This window comes from Gymnoscopelus microlampas, assembly GCF_963454915.1.
Source record: "Gymnoscopelus microlampas genome assembly, chromosome: 5".
In the NCBI taxonomy this organism is placed as follows: domain Eukaryota; kingdom Metazoa; phylum Chordata; class Actinopteri; order Myctophiformes; family Myctophidae; genus Gymnoscopelus; species Gymnoscopelus microlampas.
Window position 1 is genome coordinate 39,781,083 of NC_139942.1, and position 22,785 is coordinate 39,803,867.

Here is a 22,785-nt window from a genome sequence, read left to right on the forward strand (position 1 = left end):
CCGATCTACAAGCTCACAACGTGAGTGACACATTGTAAGCTTATAAATCAGCTATTATCAGCAAAGAGATTAGGTGTAGAAGGGGATAAAAGGAAGTAGCCAAGATATATAGACCACAAAGTTGTGGTTAAGCAAATAAATGTTTATATAAGTGTTGTTAAAGAAAGTTATTGTTGCAGTGTAAAGCAAATGCAAAGAAAAACAATTAAACAGAAAAGGACGAAGTTTTGAGGCCAGTAGACCAGTGTGCTTGGCCTATAATAACAACCCAGTGCAGTATTTTCTCCAATTCCATGCACTAACAACATCTATGTCAACAATAATTCTGCTAACAATGTGAAAGTCTGACTAATGACAGCCATATCTAACCTGCAAACAAATACCACGCCCCTTTTCCCCACTATTTGGAGAACCACATAGCCTGGATAGGAGGCACTAACCAATGATAAAAAATGTAATACATAAGCCAGTATTCTTGTGGTGGTTTGTCCCTTTTCATCACACCCACCTTTTAAGAGGCAGCCATATGTAATCTGCTGCTGAACCCATTGATTTTGCTGCCAATAAAAATGGCCTCAATCCAGAGTGGAAGTCAGACAGGAGACCCTTGTCAGATACTAATATCTCAAAGCAACACTAAAACAGAGTGGGTTTTATGCTCCGGTGTGTTGACAAGATGCATGAGGCTGTCTGAAGTGTCCTGTTCATGATGTCTTTATGTTCATGAAGCACATATGAGTTCAATGAAAGTTCAAACTAGGTTTGAACTCGTTAAAAAAAGGATACCTTCAAGTAATCCTCTCCTCCCTAAGTGCCACGAGCTGTCTCTTCCGTTTGCTAAACAAGTAACATGGGAAAAGTCAAAACACGAAGCACTAGAAAAAACAGAGGCTAGGGAGCTAAAACATGAAGTGCTAGGTAACAACAACACTTGACAACCTGTGGGAATGGTCCAGTTAACCACTTAAACCCTCTATTCTTAGTAAAACAGACCTGAGTTGGACCTCTACTTGGTGCACTCTTTTTTTCAATTTACAGTAGAAGCTCACAACATTGTGACAAGTTGTGAGGTTGTAAATCGGCTATTTTGGGGCGAGTGTTCCTCCAGAATAGTGATGCCAGTGATCAAGTGAGTGGTTAACCACTTGCACCCTAATCATTTGGCCAGGTAACTGCAGGGCTGATGAGAGGAGTGAGAACAGGTGTGTAGATAGGTAGCCTCGATCTCCAGGCTTTTATTTTCCTTCGCGTTTTGCTCAAAAATAAGAGCCTGGACCAGCCTGTTGACGTTCCTGGCATAGGAAGTGGGAATTTCCCCCAACCAATCAGAGTGCAGTGGGCGTCGCTCCAAATGTTGTGACGTCAGGGCTCTCGATGCTGCACATTGGGGGAGGAGGAGGGGCTGACGGACAGATCGATGAACCAATGGGAGACCGCGGATTCTCTCTCCGGAGATTTTGAACCCGCCCCTCTAGACCAGATATCAGACTCGGTAGGGCAGCCTAGTAGATAGGTGATGGAGAAAGGTGAAAACCTCAGAGGACATCTGGTGGACAGCTAGAGGATGGCTGCTCTGGGGAGCTGAAGGAAAGCAGTCTGGAGAGGAGAGACAGAAGCCGCACTGTGACAAATACGTCAATCAATGAGAACTGTCAGTTCAGACTTCCTGTTAAACTGCATGCTATTCCAGCCGTCCATTTTGAATTCTGTTTGATTTCTCCGGCTGGCTCTTTGCAGGCAGAGAAGCAGATCAGATTCCATCTTTTTTTCAACACACGTACACACACGCACAGCCACAGTGATCTCTGATTCTGCCTTTCTGCTCCCAAAGTACACGGCTGTAAATAATTCAGAAGCACTGATATTCAGCTCAGCTCAAACCCACCACCTCATCAGCCACAGTACAGAGAGAGATGTGGTGGTGGTGATGGGTGTAGTATGCTGTGCATGCATACGTGTGCTGGCGTGTTTGTATATCTAAGGCTCATGTGTGCTTTTAATATGTGCTCATTCTGTAGATGTGTATACTTGTGCACGCATGTGTGCACGTACATGTTTGTACTTAATATTTGCATAGTAGTATGATGATCTGGTGAAGGTCATGACCAGGTCAAAGCCAGGTCACGCACCACAAATGTCATGCAAAACAGCCCATTCCAAAAGCCAGATGCTACCTCACGATGTCAGGCCCTCGCCAATACAGCCCAAATGGCATGGCACGCCCATACAGCCTAGTTACCAAACATTGCTGTTCTCCAACCATCATATAAGACAAGCTGATGTTTTCTGTGTGTACGCGTGCATGTGTGCACAATCTGGCTAGATTCACATGTCGGAAGATTTGCTATGGAGTCAAAATCACCAGCAGCAAAATACACTTTACTTTGATATAGCATAACCGGGTGGGGCATGTGTTCCCAACTTGAATCGTTCCCGCTTGCATCATTCCCTAGTTTGTTAAAGCACGATTAAACTTCGGTAGAGGTTTGGGCTGTGTAGTTACCTTGCCATGATGTAACTCCAAAATATGGTGAGACATCTTCAATAGTTGCTCAGGTTGAGTAACATTACACGTTGAAACAGGTCTCAATGGCAGACCTTTAGCATACAAACAAACGCAAACAAAGTAATTTAGATGCTGCCAATGTATAAAATTACAAAAAACGGACACAGCATTTAAATTAACAAAATTGAATTAAGATGAAGATCCGGTAATGCTTCTATGACAGAAACACTGTGTATGTTATGTGTCGGGTTTTCATTTAGGTTGAGTCATTCTCCCATTTTAGCTGGACATCACAGGAATGGGACACATGCAATCAGATTAAACGAGATGTGAGCTGTGGGAAGTGCATAAAACAGCCCTTTTATAATATGTGTATCACTTGCTATGCAATATTATAAGAGAGAGGACAGAGAGAAACTGAAGCTGTAAGCCACCCTGAGTTAAATAATAGAAGACACAACGTAGAACTTGTGGAGTTTAAATAACAATTTCATACATGGTGTACTGAATAAATGTTGCACTTTACAATCTCAACTGTTCCTTGTGGAAAGGAAAACACGTGCTTAGCATATTTCATGGTTATTACATGTCAGCACAGTTTGCTGCAGAGTGTCGTGGATTTTCATGAATCGTAAAGGGACATTAGTTGCACTACACTGCCACCTTGCCAGAATGTAGAAATACATTTACTACATAGGCTTTACTTATTCATAATGAGCAGCTGTATGTGACACATGTATTGTCTCTCAAAGGGAGTGTGTCAAAAAAAAATGTTCTTCCCTGATCAGAAAACCAATTACGCTCTTGTAATTTGATAATTAATTTAGCCAAACCCTGGGACCTCGTCAGTATTCCTGACTGACTGACTAACTGACTTACTGACAGGCTAACACATCAATGTAGAAACATACATTCCCATTATCCCAAGGCCAGCAGTGTGCAGGTATTTCATACTGGCCAAGTTCTTAATTTCAAACCCAAGAATGGCCCAGAAGCAGGTCTGTAGAATGTGAAAATAACTGCCATTTTGTAAGTTGTTTCCCCAGTTGTTTCCTCTGTTGCTTATGTTATTTAACTACACTTGTTTCACTTGTGCTATATATAACAGAGACTTTTTTTTTGTGCAGGAAATAGTCCTTTGTTTCACTTGACAGACGACAGACTATATCTTGCGTAACTAGGCTCACCTAGTTTTACTACTTCATTTCATCATTTTGTCGGAGGGGTTGTCTTGATCTGTTCCAATTATTTAAGGGGTTATAGACACTGGGGGACACTGAATACTGAATACCTAAATTATCCAAAGATAACAAGTATGGGTGCAACACTTAAATTCATTATGTTCAGAGAAACAGCACAGCTACAGCTTGGTTTCAATGGCCTCCCTCAGGCTACATAAAAACAAGTGACGGATGCTGCACTGTGTTGTAATAAACAATAACAGCTCTCAACTCTATCTCTTTTGCATATATCTTTAAGTTTGTTATTTACTTGATATTTCTCAGTTGATGTCTTAGTACAGTAACATGGCTGGTTGCCTCTAAACACTGTGTGGTTTCTCTCGACAACAGTCTTAAGAAGTGTCACTGTGACTTTGCTGCAGCACTACAATTCTCTGTCCCCCAAAAGGAATTGCTTCTCAAGTTTATAATGGAATTGTTCCTCAGAATTGTTTTCCCCCATCAGCTCCTCACACAGGTGCAGGGAACGTGGCTGGCTGATGAGCTGATTTAGCCTATGGGTTTTGGTGTTTCTCACATTAAGCTGCAGTTGCCACTGCAGTACTAACACAGCATAGATGCATTAGCAGAGGCACAATGAATGAATGAATGATGATGTTGGGACTTCTGTTCTTTCCATACAGCTGTAATTTGTAAAACGATATGACTAACTTTGCTATCAATAACCAACAAGCCTGTTTTCTTATCTCTCTTCTCTCTTTTTTTTACCTGCTTGCACTCAGTGGCTTAAGGCCAAGGTAAGACGCTTCCTTCTTGGACATGTCATTAATTACTCCAACAATTCCCCATTATTCACAAATAGAAAAAATAGACAATCTACAAGCTCACAACACGTCGCAATGTGACGCGTCGTGAGCTTGTAGATCGGCTATTTTCGCATTATATCGTCTCTGTCGGGTGGAAACCTCACATGTCCAAAACAAAATTCAAAAACAGTAAAAGTAGCAGATCTACAAGCTCAAAACGTGTTTCAAGCTTGTGGATCCACTACTTTTGATACTCTGTGACACTGTAGTATGATCAAGTAGGGCATTAATTTACGAAAAAAAACACAAAAAGTTAGAACATGGAGATAAGAGGTTTCTGCTATAGTATATAGGGCTGAAGTCGTGAATAAGAAAATGGTTTTCCACCCAAAATGACCTTAAAATAATGCCCTTCCTCATGGAAACTCCTCTGAAACCACCACTGAAGGTGTAAATCCCCTCAGTCTTGCCCATCTAGCATCAGGCGAAGCACTAGTCCCTACTGTTGAAATAACACTGCACCCTGACCATGCCATGGAAGGACTTTATTGTTGAATGACATTTACCTTGGTTCTCTTCCAGCAACATGGGAACAATGCAGCAGGGAGAGGAGGAGGAGGAGTAGGTGGAGGAGGGACATTATCGAGGACCAACCCCCCCACGCAGAAGCCCCCTAGCCCACCCATGGCCGGCCGTGGAACCCTGGGGTAAGAACCATGATATGTTTTCTATTCTTTTTAATAATAACAATAATGATATCTCAAATTCATATAGCGTTTTTTTGAGTCCCAAAAGATGCTTAAAAATGTAACAATCATCTCTCTACTTGAATTTTATTTGGAAAGCACCATTGGTGCCATTTGATTGGTTCTTCCAATGACACAAGAGTGTTTCTGTACGTATTAACACACTTTATGGCATTGTGAACTTTCTTTGAAACGTTTTGCCTATATTGACATGGTCAATTTAGGGATCAATTATTCATCTATTATCGATTATTTTTATAATCTATTAAATAAATTCGTTTGATTAACTATTGCACCCCTGATACAGTATATGTAAATCAAAATCTCATTCACTCTTCATATTCTGTACACTCACCATTGTTGCTAAAAGGTTTTTACCTTTACTTGTCTTTTCTTAAACCTCATTACTGATCTTCCCCTTTCTTAAATCAGTGCTTTTTATTCTTATTTTTTTCATCCAGTAGTACTATCTTGTTGTGATATATTGTTATTGTTATGGTTATTGTTATTGTTAGCACTGTCTGTGGAGCATGAAAAGGGCAAACATTTCGCTCCTTGTACTTGTATGAGTGAGGGACTTACAGACACTGAATACCGTACGCTGTTGGCAGTCGTGTATTGGGTTGAATAAGATTCTCTCCTCAACTGACTATCTCTAATGTCCTATGCTATCTCCTCCTCTCTCTCTATCGCTGTCTTTCTGTCTGTCTGTCTGTCTGTCTGTCTGTCTGTCTGTCTGTCTGTCTGTCTGTCTGTCTGTCTGTCTGTCTGTCTCTCTAGGCGTAACACTCCCTACAAGACCCTGGAACCAGTCAAACCTCCGGTGGTTCCCAATGACTATATGACTAGTCCAGCCCGACTGGGCAACCAACACAGCCCGGCACGCACAGCCTCACTCAACCAGAGGCCCAGGACACACAGGTACAACACGTACACAATACACATGCACACATGTACGCTACCGACACATGTCCGTTACCGTGCATTCATTTTGACACACTCTGTCTGTCTGTCTGTCTGTCTGTCTGTCTGTCTGTCTGTCTGTCTGTGTGTGTGTGTCTGTGTCTGTGTGTGTGTGTGTGTGTGTGTGTGTGTGTGTGTGTGTGTGTGTGTGTGTGTGTGTGTGTGTGTGTCTGTCTGTCTGTCTGTCTGTCTGTCTGTCTGTCTGTCTGTCTGTCTGTCTGTCTGTCTGTCTGTCTGTCTGTCTGTCTGTCTGTCTGTCTGTCTGTGTGTGTGTGTGTGTGTGTGTGTCTGTGTCTGTGTGTGTGTGTGTGTGTGTGTGTGTGTGTGTGTGTGTGTGTGTGTGTTGAGCCAGGAGTCTCATCCTCTCAATTTAGATGCCAAAGAAAGCTTTGGCACCAATGCCACTTTTATCATAATGTCGTCATTTATAGGTGCGTCCGTTATCTGGTGCCAGTTTGCCAGTCAGAAAGACCCCCATGTGTCACTCTGACAGCGAGTAGTATCTTGTTCTGATTTTGACATGCATGTTAATCAGACGTGTTCAAGACTAATGGTATTGTTTCCAAAGTTATCACATAATTAAAGTTGTCTCACCCATCCGTTAATCAGCACCTCTCGCTCTCTCACTCTCAATTCAGTGTGTGTGTGTGTGTGTGTGTGTGTGCGTGTTGTGGAATGCTAATATATATTTGGCTTCTAGATCGGTCCTGTCACCTTCTCCAAGGAGTATTTTACATTTAGAGGGATCGTAAACCTTTTTGAAGAGTATTGAACTCGTTTAAGTAGCTGCCTCATCCGGTTGTATTTCATCACTCATTAGGAGGAAGTGCATCACTGTCTCAACCTCACATAGTCTGTATGTGGTCATCATTTCTGATTTCTTCCCGTGTTGAATGCCAATAGGTGGTCAGGTCAGGTCAGGCCTGTGCTGTGCTTTCCGTCTTTGATGGTTGAGAACTTCTGACAATTCTTAATCTCTATTTAGGGCCAGTTAACCACATAATCACATTAGCCCTGGCATACCTATTTTGGGCAAATTCTCAAAATGTTACAACATTTTTCAATTGAAATAAAATTGTATCAATAGTAATATTTGTTATAAGACGAGGTATATAGGGCAGTGGTTAACATTCTAACCAACTTTGACTCTACTTGAAACTACTGTAAGTAGAGCCAACTTGAAAACTAAGCATTAAAATGTGTCTTCATATATCAGATACCTAACAGATTGTGTCCAAATCTAAGTGTGAACGCTCTGAAGACGCATGGATGGATTAAAAAATGTGATTGCTCAAACCATCTCCAGAGAGAGGAGGCTGAAACAGACTGGTTTCTAGTTAGCATCAACTGATACAGGGGAATCTTTTCTGGGTGCAGCTCCCGGCTTCAGAGGGCATCTGGGGAACTAGACTCAAGATGGTTTCAATAATGTTAATGATCTCTTTTGCCGTCTTAATCATCAATGGGCATCTGTCTAAAGCCCGATTTATACTAAGTCGTACGACTGTGTCACGTGCCGGAAATAGCAGATCTACAAGCTCACAACACGTCACGGATGTGATGTGTTGTGAGCTTGTATGTACATCAGCTATTTATAACTGTCTGTGCTCTACATGCAACTGGTTGGTGTATTCCTATTCCTATGTGTATGTAGAACGGATCTTCAAAGGTTTGCCTGTAAAGATTCTGTTGGATGTGTGTTCCAGCTATTGTGGCTATGTGACTCTCCCTCTCTCTCTCTCTCTCTCTCTCTCTCTCTCTCTCTCTCTCTCTCTCTCTCTCTCTCTCTCTCTCTCTCTCTCTCTCTCTCTCTCTCTCTCTCTCTCTCTCTCTCTCTCTCTCTCTCTCTCTCTCTGTAGTGGTAGCAGTGGGGGTAGTGGTGGTAGGGAGAACAGCGGAGGCAGCAGTGTTGTGGGTGTTCCTCTGGCTGTCCCAACCCCTTCTCCACCCAGTATGGGCCAAGGTAAAGTCCCCCGATATCTGCAAACTAACTTTGAACTATTACTTAATTACACAAGTAAACAATGCATGTTTCATATGTATTTATTTACTGGAATGGGACACAGGTTAAAAGGGGATGCAACAGAGCGCTAGAGACTAGATGATTTTAGCCCGTTATTTCCTTTAGGGTCTTGAAATATACGCAACCGGTGGACAGGAAATGAACCAATATGTGTTCTTTATTTGATCTATAAATAAAGAGAACACAGTTCTTTCATTTTTCACACCCATCCCCACCCAACCTTCACGTCAACCCTATCTCATCATCGCACCTGACACTGCAAAATGTACTTAAATTAACACGCAGGATTCTGTGGGGGGGGGGGGGGGGGGGGCTTTTCTGCCTTTTATTGACAGTACGTACACAGTATAGATAGAGAGACAGGAAACAGGGAGAGAGAGACAGGGAGTGACACGAAGCAAAGGTTGTTGAATTCATGGAGAATTCTTTGTTTTTGTTGCATTCCTAAGCCAATAATTTGATGACCGAATTATTGGCTTAGGAATGCGACAAAAACAAAAAAAGAAGTCATGTTTTGGGTAAACTAATCCTTTAACTAATTTCTCTCTCTCTCTCTCTCTCTCTCTCTCTCTCTCTCTCTCTCTCTCTCTCTCTCTCTCTCTCCGTGTCAGCAGCAGCCTCTGTGCCCCAGGGTCCTGGTCTGGGACCCATCCCCATGTCACAGTTCGGCACCATCTCGCGCCAGATCTCCCGCCACAACTCCTCGTCCACCACCTCGTCCTCGGCATCCATGGTGTCGGCCACGGGCACCTACCGCCGCGCCCCCTCCGTCAACTCCCAGTTCTCTGTCTCCCAGCAGCCCCACCTCAACGGGGGCCCTGGCGCCTACCCCCCCCAGAACTCAGGTACTGTTTAGGTGTACTCTCATCTACTGTGTTGGTTCTCAAAGTGGGGTCCGGGTTGGGGGGTCCAGGGTTTCCAGGGGGTCCCCAGCAAAAGTAGTTAATATAGCATCACAATAATTTTAACCACTTTATCCATTTATACGTTGGCTATTCATAAATAGCAGATGTACAAGCTCACAGCGCGTCACTTCGTGCCGTGCTGCAAGCTTGTACATCTGCTATTTATGACATTTTTGGAAAAATATTGAAAATGTTTGGAAAATTTCGAATACATTTTTTTTGGTTTTTTATATAAATCTTCTCTTCTGGTGGTCCCTGGCACGAAACCTTTTCCGATGAGGGGGTCCTTCCGCAGCCAAACACATCAATTTGCCGGTCCTTGAACCACTGCCATACTGTACCAACCTAACGGTTTTATTCAATGATGAAACGCTGGCGTCTAGCTCAGTGGTTCCCAAACTTTTTAGCTGGAGACCCAAAAGAGAAAGACAATGTCTCCCCCAAGACCCAAACTAGTGAAGATAGCTGATCTACAAGCTCACAATACGTCGCAATTAGACGCATTGTGAGCTTGTAGATCTGCTATTTTCAGTACTGTTTTTGGAGATCTTTTTTAAATAATAATAATTAAAACCAAAATATAGGAAACGAAAAATAAAGGTATATTTACTCGCGACCCAGAAATGGGTCCCGGCCCAGTGTTTGGCAAACAGTGATGTAGCCTATGGGTAGTCTGGCGTTACTAGTCTGGCCCTACTGCTTCGGAAACCAATCATGTCACCACTCAAAATATGAAATAATGCCCTAAAGACTTTGGCTGAAAGCTGGGAGATTGTCCTCAGTCTCTAGTCGAGCGAAGAGTTTAGAGTCGTGACTTGTGAGTCTAGGCCAGTGGTTCTCTACCTGTGGGTCGGGACTCCCAGGGGGGTCACCACACGATTTTGAGGGGGTCCCCAGATGACAGTAAAGTGACAATTTAAGGACTTTTAAGACTTCAAAAAATGTATCTAAAATGAAATGAAAAAATACCATTATTACGTCAAAAGTAATCAACAAACTATACTCTAATAACTGGTCAAGCATTGGCCAAATTGTCAAATAATAAAAGAAAACAGCAGAAATTATGAAAATAGACGATGTACAAGCTCACAACGCCTCGCAAAGATCTGCTATTTTCAAAATATATTTATATGTGGAATCGAGTCAAACAAAATGTAATGCCTCAACTCCTACAATTCCAAGTGCCTGTCAGAGTGGAGGGGTCCCCAGTTCAAATATGATTATTTTAGGGGGTCGCGGCCTGGAAAGGTTGAGAACCACTGTTCTCAGCCGGCATGGAGAGTCAAGGCCACTTATGAAAGGGAGGTGGTCAGTGATGAAGCTGCAGCACGTGTTTGTTTTTTAGAATGTGATAAGTAAAGGTTTTTAATGGGCCCAAGTGCTATGAATCATTTATAAAGTGCTATTGAAAACAACACAGTTATAATAACGTGCTTTGCAGAGGCATTGTTCCTCAAAGTGAAAACACAGAGATAGATGGAGGCAGACAGCAAATTGAGCAAAACAATTGATAATTGCAGTCCTACACAAATTAACATTTGTACACACACGCACGCACGCACGCACGCACGCACGCACGCACGCACGCACGCACGCACGCACGCACACACACACACACACACACACACACACACACACACACACACACACACACACACACACACACACACACACACACACACACACACACACACACACACACACACACACACACACACACACACACACACACACATACAACGATTAAAGTAGCAGTCAGACAGAGCAGCAGAGATTTACCTCAGCATCCATGACGCTAATGGCTTCCCACTGCATACACAGACATCTTCCTTGGCATGGACACCGGTGCAGAGGAGGAGGTTTAGTCTGGGAACAGACATTTCAATGTCTGAACTGGGACTTAACTGGGATTTAATGCCATCTCCAGTCAGCACAGCACAATAGTATCGATAAATACCAAGATATCATGACACATCGTAACCATATTTAGGCATATCTCAATGTCTTTTTCTCCCCTATACTGATGTACTGTACATCCTTAACTACTTTCAACCTGATGTCCCTATTTTGGGCATGTCATAGATGTCAAAAACTGTCAAAACGTACAAAACCTTTGTGATCTACAAGCTCACAGTCACAACGCATCCCAATGCGACGCATTGTATGCTTGTGAGCCAGTGGTTAACACAAATAAACAATAAGAGAGATGGAGTGGAGATTACTTTTATGAATTATTTTCACTGGTCATAAAACTATTTTCATTTCCCAGCCCTGCTTTCTTCATATAGTGTAGCTGTGATTGGACATGGGTAGAATAATAAGACATTTGTGTCCAGTGGGCGTGAAGACCTTCCATTACAGTGGATTTATGAGCTATAGCTCTGGACCGGACGTACTGGAATTCTGGGAGTGAAGTGGTCTTACTAGAAGCATTCAGCGTTAACAACTTGAGCTTTCCTGTCAGCAGCTTTCACCTGCGCTGAACTGGAGAAATCGCTGAACTGGAGAAATCGCCCCCAAGGGGCCCTTGATTAATTCAACAACCCGGACTATGAATTAGTTAGATGGTTAACCCCCTCCCCCCCAGAGCATAAAACACTCCTCTAACACAAGGTCAAGCCCAGGGTAAAACAAAAAAAGAATGTGAAGCAGAGATGCGCGTGTGTCTTTGTCTGTTGGCCGTTACCAGCTGCAGTCCGTGCCCTCATGAGAGCATCCGCGATTGCCAATCGGATCGTATATCACTGAGTTAAGGGATGATTTCTGGTTGGTTTTTACCTACATTGATATCAAGGCGATGTTAACAATTTACAATTTAGGCATTTAGCGGACGCATTTGATCCAGAGCAATTTACAGTAAGCAAGGTAAACACGAGGTAATACATCAAATGCCTAGAGATAGTAATCAAGGATCATAGGCAAACCAAGAAACTATCATCAGTCTAAACCGTATAATATCAAAGAATTAATAATCTGTACATTGAAACTATACAATTAACTAACTTACTATCACTATTTAAAAAAAGCTCTAGAATCTGCACCGTTATTTAAAGATATTTCAAACTATTAGAGAGAAAAGAAAAACTACTATGGTTAAGAAGCCTGTGTTTTATGTAGGGGGTTTCGCAGGCTGCATCTAAAAACATCGCATCCTGTATTGTGGATAAAACGAGCCCAGGTGTTACATGCAGCAGTATAGTTGTACAACAATGTGTGCGCGGGGGGAAAGTCACACTGATCATGATTCATGAAGACATCACAGTGCGTCTGGACCAGACCAGACGGGCCTGGCTGTGTGACATCATGTCTGTGGGCAGGGTTGCTTGTTAGAGCAGTGGTTCTCAACCTTATGAATTTCAACCATCCCCAGTTTGAAACGCAATTAGGCCACAGACTTCCATTATTTTGATATATTTCTTTTTTATACATAGCGCCAAGTGGCGCGCTATGAGCTTGTAGATCTGCTATTTTTGAAAAATCGTGAAAATTCGTGGCAAAATCTTGGATTATATATTTTTTAAAGCGAACATTTGTAATCGAACCCCCAGAAGCAAAGATTTGAGTTATAAATGTCCGCCAATTTCTTTTAAAAAACAAATATTTGCACAACTTTTCATGATTTTTCAAAAATAGCAGATCTACAAGCTCATAGTGCGGCACTCGGTGCCGCGCTATGGGTTGTAGATCTGCTAATTTTGAATAGCCCAACGAAATCTAAAAATGACACACAGATGCGTTCCCGGTCTTAAAGAGTGTCACGGTTTGAGTCAGGGCAGGATTGTAGGACCCACGTGCAGGAGAGACAGAGGCAGAACTGGTCGGTTTAAATAACTCAAAAGGTAATAATACAGGCACGGGACTGAACTCAGGATGTAACAGCACGCAACATAATACAATGAACAAGCAAGAACAGGCAGCAAACACAGGGTTTAAATAGACAGGGAAATAATAAGACACAGGTGAACTCAACAGACAATCAACACTGGGATAGGCTGAGGGACTAAGAGGACACAGGAGGAGAACATGACTAATCAACAGGGAGGTGAGACAAGACAGGTAACAATAACTAAGCAGAACAGGAAACAAGACTACAAAATAAGGTACAGATTAGAACAAACGCAGGGCAACAACAACAGCGTAACAGAATAACAAGACTAGGTACAGAACAGAACAAAGGCCTAATAAGTCCAAGACCTTATAAGGGCAGGAAGGTCTAAATAATAAAGTCAGAGTCCACGGCCCGAGGAGCGGACCGTGACAGTCCTAAAGAACAGGCCTAAAGTGTCCACGACCATATAAGGGCAATGAGTCCACGGCCCGCGGAGCGGACCGTGACAAAGAGTTTAAATAATCTCTGGGACCTACACTGTAAAATCCTCAGTGTTAATTTAACTTGTACTGAGTGTACACATGGAACCTAATGGACCCTTAGGGTCCATTTAGATGCCTGGTGGTCCCCGGGCCCTACACTGAGAAACAGTGTGTTTAGAGCAAAGGCTAGGGTTTGTACTTGTCTGTCTGTCTACAGATATGTACACGTATCTGTCTATATGTCAATCGTTCCACGTATATTCCACAATTATTTTTTTGTGAACAAATAATTCCAGCTCCTTGGCAGCCTGGTAAAAGGCCTGCTGATTGGGCGATGGGTTGTAAAGTTCTTCTTTGGTGAAGAAGAACTAGAATTATTTTTCTTTTTACAAATCTTGCCTTTAAGGAGCTCTCTCAACAACAGTTTGGCATCGTGGACGCTATACCTGTGCAAAACGCTCCTATGCTGACAAGGCTTCTCTCTCTCTCTCTCTCTCTCTCTCTCTCTCTCTCTCTCTCTCTCTCTCTCTCTCTCTCTCTCTCTCTCTCTCTCTCTCTCTCTCTCTCTCTCCCCCTCTCTCTGCTGCGTCAGTGGAGCTGTCGCCTCGCTACACTAATTATTTTTGGGTTTCTTTGAAGCACAGTGAGTGCAAGTCGTTTACCGGTAGCAGCAGCAGCAGCAGTCTATTGTCGTCTGCCAGCTATTGGCATCTGTGACTAAGAGAACAGATGCTGACGAGAGGTGTTTTACTGAGCCTGAGAGATGATTAAACAGTTAAATCCTCAATGTTAATGTAACTCTGAGCGGTTCTGTTTCACTCTGAGGTACATTAACATAGAGGATTTTGATGTGTGCCTACTACTCTTTAGCTGAATGAATGTAAAGAGAGGGAGAACGGTGGTGTTTGGTCCAGCAGCATTCAGGCTCATAGTCTAATAGGCTGCTCGGCAACGCTCACTGCACCCGTTTGCTGCTCGCTTACAAGCTTTGATGTTTTTTCTATTTTCTCCCTCCCTGTCTGGCTCTCCATCTGTCTTCTCTCTCTCTTTCTCTCTCTCTCTGTCTGTGTCTGTCTCTCAAACTCCCTCACTCACTCTCTGTCTCCGTCGCTGTCACTCTGTCTCTCTCTATCTTCACTGTCTCTGTCTCCCTCATTCTCTCTCTCTCTCTCTCTCTCTCTGTCTGTCTGTTGCTGTGTCTGTGTATCTGTATGTTGCTGCTCCAGTGTCTGTGGCGCCCCCTCCTCCTCCCATGGTGCAGCTGACCCCACAGATACCACTGACCGGCTTTGTGGCAAGAATGCAGGAGAGCAGTGAGTCCACACGCACACGCGCACAAACACACACACACACACACACACACACACACACACACACACACACACACACACACACACACACACACACACACACACACACACACACACACACACACACACACCTATACATCCGGTTATACCAATATCAGAATCATCATCATATTCACTCATATCTCTTATCGTCACTCTGCCATTCCCGATCACTACCTCGAATCGCCACGCGCCACGCCTTCTCGCCGCCGCCACTATCTGGGGCCGTGCGTGTCGTGTGCACACTCGCGCACTTTTCATGCACGCTCCTGAACGCCTGTGCGTGATGTGTGCGCACGTCTACCTCTGATGTCTGTCTGCTGCCATGGCAACAGAGTGCGGCGTGCGTGGCTGCGCGCGTGCGTGCGTCCCTTGCTCTCACTTCACCGTGGAAACGCGCCGTGACGTTGGTGGCCTGACGCACCGATGCTGCTACCTCTCGGATCGCCGTCTGCCTCAGTCTGAAATCTACCCGGAACTCTCACCCAGACGTTAAAGACGTGTCAGTCTGCTATGTACTTTGTGCAAAAGGTTCAGATATGTGTTTCTCGTACCTTCGACCTCAGGAGGTTATGTACAATATAATCACTATAGCTGGATTTATACTTACTTAGTTGCGTGCTGGTGTCGTGCACTTAAAATAGCTGATATACAAGCTCACAACGTGTCGCGCTGCGTGCACCTTGTGAGGTTGTATATCGGCTATTTCTGGTGAGTGACACCGCACGCAACGAAGTATATATCCAAGCCCTAAGCAGAGTTGGATGTGTACCTGGCTAAATGATGTTTTCATCCATTTACGTCGGTATCTTGCTGTGTCTACCCAACCAAATGTGTTATTGAGCTTAAAGAGGATGATGGATATCGTCTCTGTCGGGTGGAAACCTCATATGTCCAAAACTGTTACTTTTCAGGATTGAAATTCAAAAGTAGCAAAAGCAGCAGATCTACAAGCTCAAAACACGTAGCTTCGTGCCGTGTTTCTTTTGATCTAGTAGGGCATTCATTTGCGAAGAAACACAAAAAGTTCAAATATGGAGATAGAAGGTTTCTGCCCCGACAGCAACGATATGCTAACTAGTATTACAATGTTGTTTTTCGTTTTTTTTTCATGTTCCGTCTTGAGAAAACACGCGTCAAACACCTTGAGCTGCTGCAGTGCACCGGAGCGCTGCAAGTGCTGTAAAACAAAACCTGAGCTTTCCTGTCAGCAGCTTTAACCTGTAGAACTGCGTGTGCATATTTCATGGAACCAGGGGAATCAGTCAACCCCCCCTGACCCCCCCCCCCCCTCTGCTGGCTGGAAACACTGGCCCTGTGGTTAATTCAACAACTGGACTATGAATTAGTTAGATGGCATGCACAGCACGTGCGCAGAATGGGCGACATAGTCGCAGTGGTGGAAAGTAATTAAGTGCATGTACTCAAGTACTGTACTTAAGTTCAATTTTGAGGTATTTTTTACTTTACTGGAGTATTTCCAATTTTCAATACTCTACTCTGCATTACTTCTCAGAGGCAAATATGGCTCTTTTTACTCCACTCTTACTTGAAAAAGCTTGTAAATCTGCCATTTTCAAATGATTTTATACATTTGGAAACTTGTGACATTGTGCATAATGAGTACTTTTACTTTTAGTACTTGAGCATATTTTGATTTGTACTTTAACTCAAGTACATTTTGAATACTGGTACTTTTACTTTATTTCTACATTGTGTGGTATTGCTACTTTTACTTAAGTACAAAATGTGAGTGGTTCTTCCACCACTGCACAGTTACACTGAATGACCTGTTAGGGCTAAGTGTCGTTCTGAAATTGCTCTCAGTGTACCGACAAGCCAGCGTTTCTCAGCTCACCCCTTAACTACTTAAGACCTGGTTTCCCTATTTTGGGGATGTCATTATAGACACAAAATAAAATGTCTGAAAATTTCTCGCATTTTAATTAAAAAAATATTTGTTTGCAATTAAAAGAAAAAGAAAAATCATCTATTTTTAGATTTTTATGTACAATGAAGTATTTAAGTCTTAAGCGGTTAACTCCGTCTTTCAGAGTGAAGAGTATTTTTTTTATATTGCTGATGAAAGCCATAGATAAAGATATGTTCAAAAACACCTACAGAAGCCACTGAAACCGAGAAACATCTGGGTGGGCACGTTTGGAAGTCTAAAAATATCACTCACATCCTGTATTCTTGAGAAGATGACGTTATTGATAACCCCTACAAGTCCCGGTGCTGAATGTAGCAGCAGTATTGCTGTACATTCTTCTTTAAGTCATATTGATGATGAGTCATAGAAAGACAGTGGCAGTGCCCTAGCGCTCAGCTGCCCTCTGGTGGACAGTCAAACTATTACATGCGTGTAAAGGCAATCTGTTGCTGAGCAGAATCATTTATCTTGGTCAGAACAGGGATCAATCATTGGGACATTAATGCCCCCCCCCCCACCCCCATACACACCATCGTGGTAAGTTGCACGCTGCTGCACGGGGCGCATCATCAACAGAGGGACAACAGAGTAAATAACGATACGGTACGATAATTGAGACAAACGAGTCCCCTCTATAACCTAACCTTGCTGTCCATCGCGTTTTTTTCTCTCTCCCCTCTCTTCGCCTGCTGTCCACCAGTTACAGACAGCCCAGCGCCACCTCCCCCACCTCCCCCTGAGGACGTGGCCATGTTTGAGGAGCCTTCGCCTCCTCCCCCACCTCCGCCTGTCGACTATGATGGTGAAGAGGACGCGTCGGTGGTGCACTACAGCGACCCCTACGCCGACGGGGACCCCCAGTGGGCCCCCAAGGCTTATGTAGAGAAAGGTGAGTGTCTGGTAAAAACTGAAGGCATTTGGAATTCATTATGGAAATTGCAATCGGGGAAAACATTTGTTTATAAAGAGGAAAAAATGTTTGTTTTTTTCCTTTGTTTTTGTCTGGGGCACCACCTTCTTTTTTGTTAAAACAGGAACTCGGTTTGGCTCCTCCCCTTTGTTAGTACACTTCCTCCCGGGTACTTCTGTGTTTATTCCTACTAACATCATTACATATTTAAGGCAGTGCTGAGAGATTCTGCTGAGAGATTCTGGAAATTGTGGAAGTGCTTGGAACTCGTATTTGGTACCAAATACAATAAGTTTAGTTCTTCCTGGATGCACTTTCCTGCTGTTGGTGATGCAAACTGTTTTAAGCTGTGATGATAGCTTGATGTCAGTCTGATTTGAAAAGTAAAGGTAATAGACTGAAGTAAATGAAGTGTCCTTATAAAGTCAGAGAGGAGCTCTTGATCGTTTTAAAAAACAGAGAAATGGCACCAAGAAACAGTGGTGTAACTAACTAAGTTCATTCAATACAGGATCAATATAGACCACTATGACTGCAACTTGGAACCTGGCATCAATACTCAATCGAAACAGGGGAGTTTAAATAGGCACAAGGACTAACAGGACACAGGTGAACTCCACAGACAATCAACACAGGGATAGGCTACAACTAAAAGGATACGGGTGCAAAACATTGTCTAATCGCAGGACTGGTGAGACAAGACAGGTAACAGCAGCAACAGAGGAAACCAGGAGACTCTAGAACATTACTACAAAATAAAGATACACAAGTGTAATGCAAAACTAAAACTAAGAAACGAGGAAGACACATTACTTCACAATCAAAGGAACACAACTGAAAAGTTAAACACCAACCATAACTAACAAACACAAAAGGAACACAAAATCACAACAGGACAGGGATCGTGACAGAAATTAGTTCTCAAACTGAGTAATGTACAGTAAGTACATCTGGCTTTTAGGGGAAGAATTGACAGAGTATTTTTATGGCGTGGCTCTGTCTGCAGGAGGCTAGCCATCTATAGGAGGGTCGGTCGGTCTGTCTGTCTGTCTGTCTGTGCGTCCGGAGCTAATCTCGCAAGCCACTGGACTGATCAGTGGGCTAGCTTAAAACCTCCACTAATTTCTTTCACATTTTATTGTTTTGAAATATATCAAACTTTTTTATGGAAGTCAAAGGGGCTTAGATCTGCTTGAAACCCCGCCAAAATCTTGAGTCATATGTCATAGATATGTCAGAGACAACTGACACAGGCTGGCTTCATGAAGTCGGAGATCCACATTGCAGCCACGCCGTTCCCATGTGGATCTAACATTTGATTTGACGGTTATTTTGGGGGTCTTTCTTGCCTTTATTGATAGCCACAGTGTCGAGAGACAGGAAACAGGGAATGAGAGTCTGGCAGTGATATGCAGCAAATGTCCACTGGGCCCGGGAGGGACATTGTCTCGCTGTCAGGCATCAGATCGATGTAACTCTTTGTAACTCTTTGGAAAGTGCTATACAAATATATTCATTATCATTATGTGGTACCAGTGGTGTAAAGTAACATTAACGAATAAAGTACATTTACTCAAGTACTGTACTTAAGTACAATTTTGAGGTACTTTTACTTTACTGGAGTATTTCCAATTTTCAGTGCTTTTACTTCTACTCCACTACATCTCGGACGCAAATATTGCACTTTTAAGTAAATTTTGAATTCCGGACTTTTACTTGTAACAGAGTACTTCTACATTGCAGTATTGCATGAGTACTTTTTCCACCACTTTGTGGTACGTGCCTGGCGCCCCAAACTCTCAGATTTTTTAAATGATGTGTAAACACTTTGTCTCAATGCTTTCGGACCTTGACTATGTGTGTGTCGTCATCCCCCCCCCCTCCCCCCTCCAGTGGTGGCCATCTACGACTACTCCAAGGACAAGGAGGACGAGCTGTCCTTCATGGAAGGAGCCATCATCTACATCATCAAGAAGAACGATGACGGCTGGTACGAAGGGGTCTCCAACGGCGTCACGGGACTCTTCCCTGGAAACTACGTGGAGTCCATCATGCACTACGCCGACTAAGGCAAAAAACAAACAAAACACGAGCCTCCGTTTATGAACACAGCTAAAACCGTGAAGACGTACTGTAAAGCAAAAACCCAACAGTGACAACAGTTCATGCGGCCACCATTTCGAATCAAGTGCCATGTTGTAGTATTTGTTCTTTTCAAAAGTCGTATGAGATCCCACAATGAAGGCTTGTGTGTCTAGGGAAGTCCAACCGACAAGGTCTGTTGGTTTTTTAAAAGACAAACGAATGGGCTATTTCTACCAGTCAGAGTCAGATTCTTTTAGAAGCAAAAGATTAAAATGCTTCTTATTCGGGTAGCACAGCAGGGCTAGAACTCGTCAAGGCCGAAATGTCACGATACAGAGTTTTGAATGGTCATGTTTGCTACGGATTGAAGGAAAACTTTGATGGACATGAATATGACATTCACATGACACCGTGCCAGTTGGCTTGCAAAATTTGATTTCCATTCTTTTATTTTCCACTGTAGACCAGCAGACCAAAAATGCCCTACGCCGCACCCCAGTCCTGTCACAAATAAAAACAATGGTCTGACTTTGTCTACAACAACAACAACAACAAAATGGAACAAACATCAACAATACTGTAGATAGACATGACAGAATGTTTGATATCGTCATTGTCTATGTTGCTAATGTTAAAGGGGTTAAAAAAACAAAACAACTTTGAGCTATCTATTGACTATGCTATGCGTCGGTGTCAGCGGTCAGAGAAATGGGGGCCGGTTGTGTGGTTGAGGAATCCATTGATGTTAAAAAAAGGGTATACTAATGATTATATAGAATGCATTACAAAAAAAACACAAAAACAAAAGATATGACCCGTTTAAGTTGCTTGTTCCTGGTGAAGTTCTTTTTGTCTATAAATTGTATATACTGTAATGTGAGAAGCTACCAGTACATTTGTTTGTAGAGTGTTTCACCTGTGAGTTTCCATCAGTGTCAATGGAGATGGGTCAGTCGGAAATGAGGAGATGCCAAGATTGGATGGTTTTGAGCTCCAAAACCAACCTTTTCTTTAGTCTGTTATTTATCACTCACAGTGCCATTTTACCTTTAGCTAACACACTTTTTTTTTTTTTACAAAGAATCATGACTGCGTCATTTTGACCACTTTATCGTCGCTGATCTATTTAGTTAATATGCTGTCCAGCCACTGTAGCAAAAGGTCCCTGAGGATGTGTATCGCTTCAAACAAGCAAATGTGAAGAAGAGGAAGAAGTGAATTTTGTGTGTTTTCATTGTCGCGTTTCTTTTTTTTCTTCCCGTTGTCTTGGAATAGCTGCACTGAACATTCATCCGAGATTGATGGCTTCCTTTCCATTATCGCTTCGATCACAACACCAGAGTTGCATTTAAGCCTTGTAAGAGTTCTACTAATACTTCATTTCTATGCCGTTATCGTCTATTTCCGGCGTACAATGAAGTATAAGTCTGGCTTAACCATAACAGCATTAGATTAGTTATCTTCTAGTGTTTCCAGTACTGGTATGGTGCTTTACTTTGGTGCTCAGTAACCGTAATCACCTACTGTACCATAACAACCTCAGTACAAGGCTGGTCTACTGTACCTATAGACAATATTGTACTGAATGTGTTCTGTCTCCACGTTTTGTAACAAAGGGTAAACATTCAACGGTTTTGAATGTAACCTCATTCAATCATGCTTTTTTTTAATCATAGTGAATGTAGGCAACCGCGTGATCTGGCATGGATACATGCTCAAATGTACTACATTATAGATTAGTTTTAGTTTGTACACAAAAGGTTTATGCCACATGGGAATTATACATCACTGAATACATTAACAAAAGTATTATAACATTTTTATAATACTTACAGATTGTCTTGTTTTCTAACAAAGACCTCAAATGCAAAATAAACTTTGTGGAATAAAAGGCAATCATTTCAATATAATGTTAATGTGAGACATGCCATACCTGCGTGTTAATGATTATGGACAGGAGGTTAAAACTCACTTTTGGTTACTATTGAATTATTATTTAAATGTTATTATTGAACTAAAATATTATTATATGTTACTTTTGTTTTTACGGATTTTCTTAGGAACTTTGCTCATAAAACTACATTTCTAAGAATACAGTTTTCAGTTTAATACAGTTTTGGACTTTAAGAAATAGGCTAGATAGAACAATTACTTATTTTCAAGGTGTATATACAATACTGTATATTTTGGAATTAAATTCCTCCTACAGTACAGTGTGTATTCTGAGTGGAGTATTGCAATCTTGAGGAAATGGCACATGCAGTTTTTGGTATCTGTCTTTGGAACCTCTAGAATCCATTTGTGGTTACAGGATTTGAGGTTCTCACACATGCTAGTGTAGAATTCTTTATAATGCAAAGCTAGTCGATATGAACAGTACATTTCATGTATTATTGGGAATGATTTGCTATCACATCCCATCATTGATTGTATTTTTTTCCCACATCTCCGAAGGTAATTTTGGTGAGGAACTGACTTTTTCTACCTGTTGCATTTCTAGTTAACGGTTTGCTAGCAGTTGTATTTGATTTATTTATACTTTTTTCCTAGAGAAACCATGAGATGACCACTCACTTGCAGAACTTTGTAATGTTTACCACTTAACGTCTAGCATTTCAGGGCATCACGACTCAAGGCGCCTTTCTTCTATGTGTGTTTTCTTATGATGAAACGTAAACAAAACTGTAACTTAAATGTTCACAGGAACAGGATCCAATATTTGTCTTCTCCTCTTGGTTTGTACATATGATGTGTTCATTGAAATTTATGTACAGTCCTTTTGTAATAAACAGCTCATTGAAACAATCAACTGAGCGGCCTGTCTTGTTTTCGGTGTGGCTATGAAAGGCTAAACCATCTACAGTATAAGAGGGTCTGTCAGTCTGACTATCTGAGCTAATATTGCCAAATGTCTTGTGCTGTTCACTGTAAAGTAGAATCCCAATCATCGTTGTTCACATAATGTTCTATACTTTTTGAAACATTTATTATGTCAATATCATGTCAGTACTATGGTCAGTATCATGTCAGTACTATGGTCAGTATCATGACAGTATCATGGTCAGTA

At 42.3% G+C, this 22,785-nt stretch overlaps 1 protein-coding gene across 3 annotated transcripts in view; it reads left to right on the forward strand.

Annotated features, from left to right (window-relative positions):
- LOC311045307 (abl interactor 1-like) overlaps positions 1-22,505 on the forward strand; it is a 44,962-nt gene extending 22,457 nt beyond the window's left edge. Inside the window, exons 4-10 of one of the 3 annotated variants that reach the window (XM_084057137.1) lie at positions 5,076-5,200; positions 6,020-6,160; positions 8,062-8,165; positions 8,840-9,070; positions 14,668-14,754; positions 17,424-17,612; positions 19,527-22,505. In XM_084057137.1, the coding sequence (XP_083913263.1) occupies positions 5,076-5,200; positions 6,020-6,160; positions 8,062-8,165; positions 8,840-9,070; positions 14,668-14,754; positions 17,424-17,612; positions 19,527-19,702 (1,053 nt within the window). In that variant the 3' untranslated portion in view covers positions 19,703-22,505. The remainder of the gene's footprint in view (positions 1-5,075; positions 5,201-6,019; positions 6,161-8,061; positions 8,166-8,839; positions 9,071-14,667; positions 14,755-17,423; positions 17,613-19,526) is intronic. The other 2 variants (XM_084057138.1, XM_084057139.1) reach the window with 2 other exon arrangements.
- The last annotated feature ends 280 nt before the right edge of the window (positions 22,506-22,785 follow it).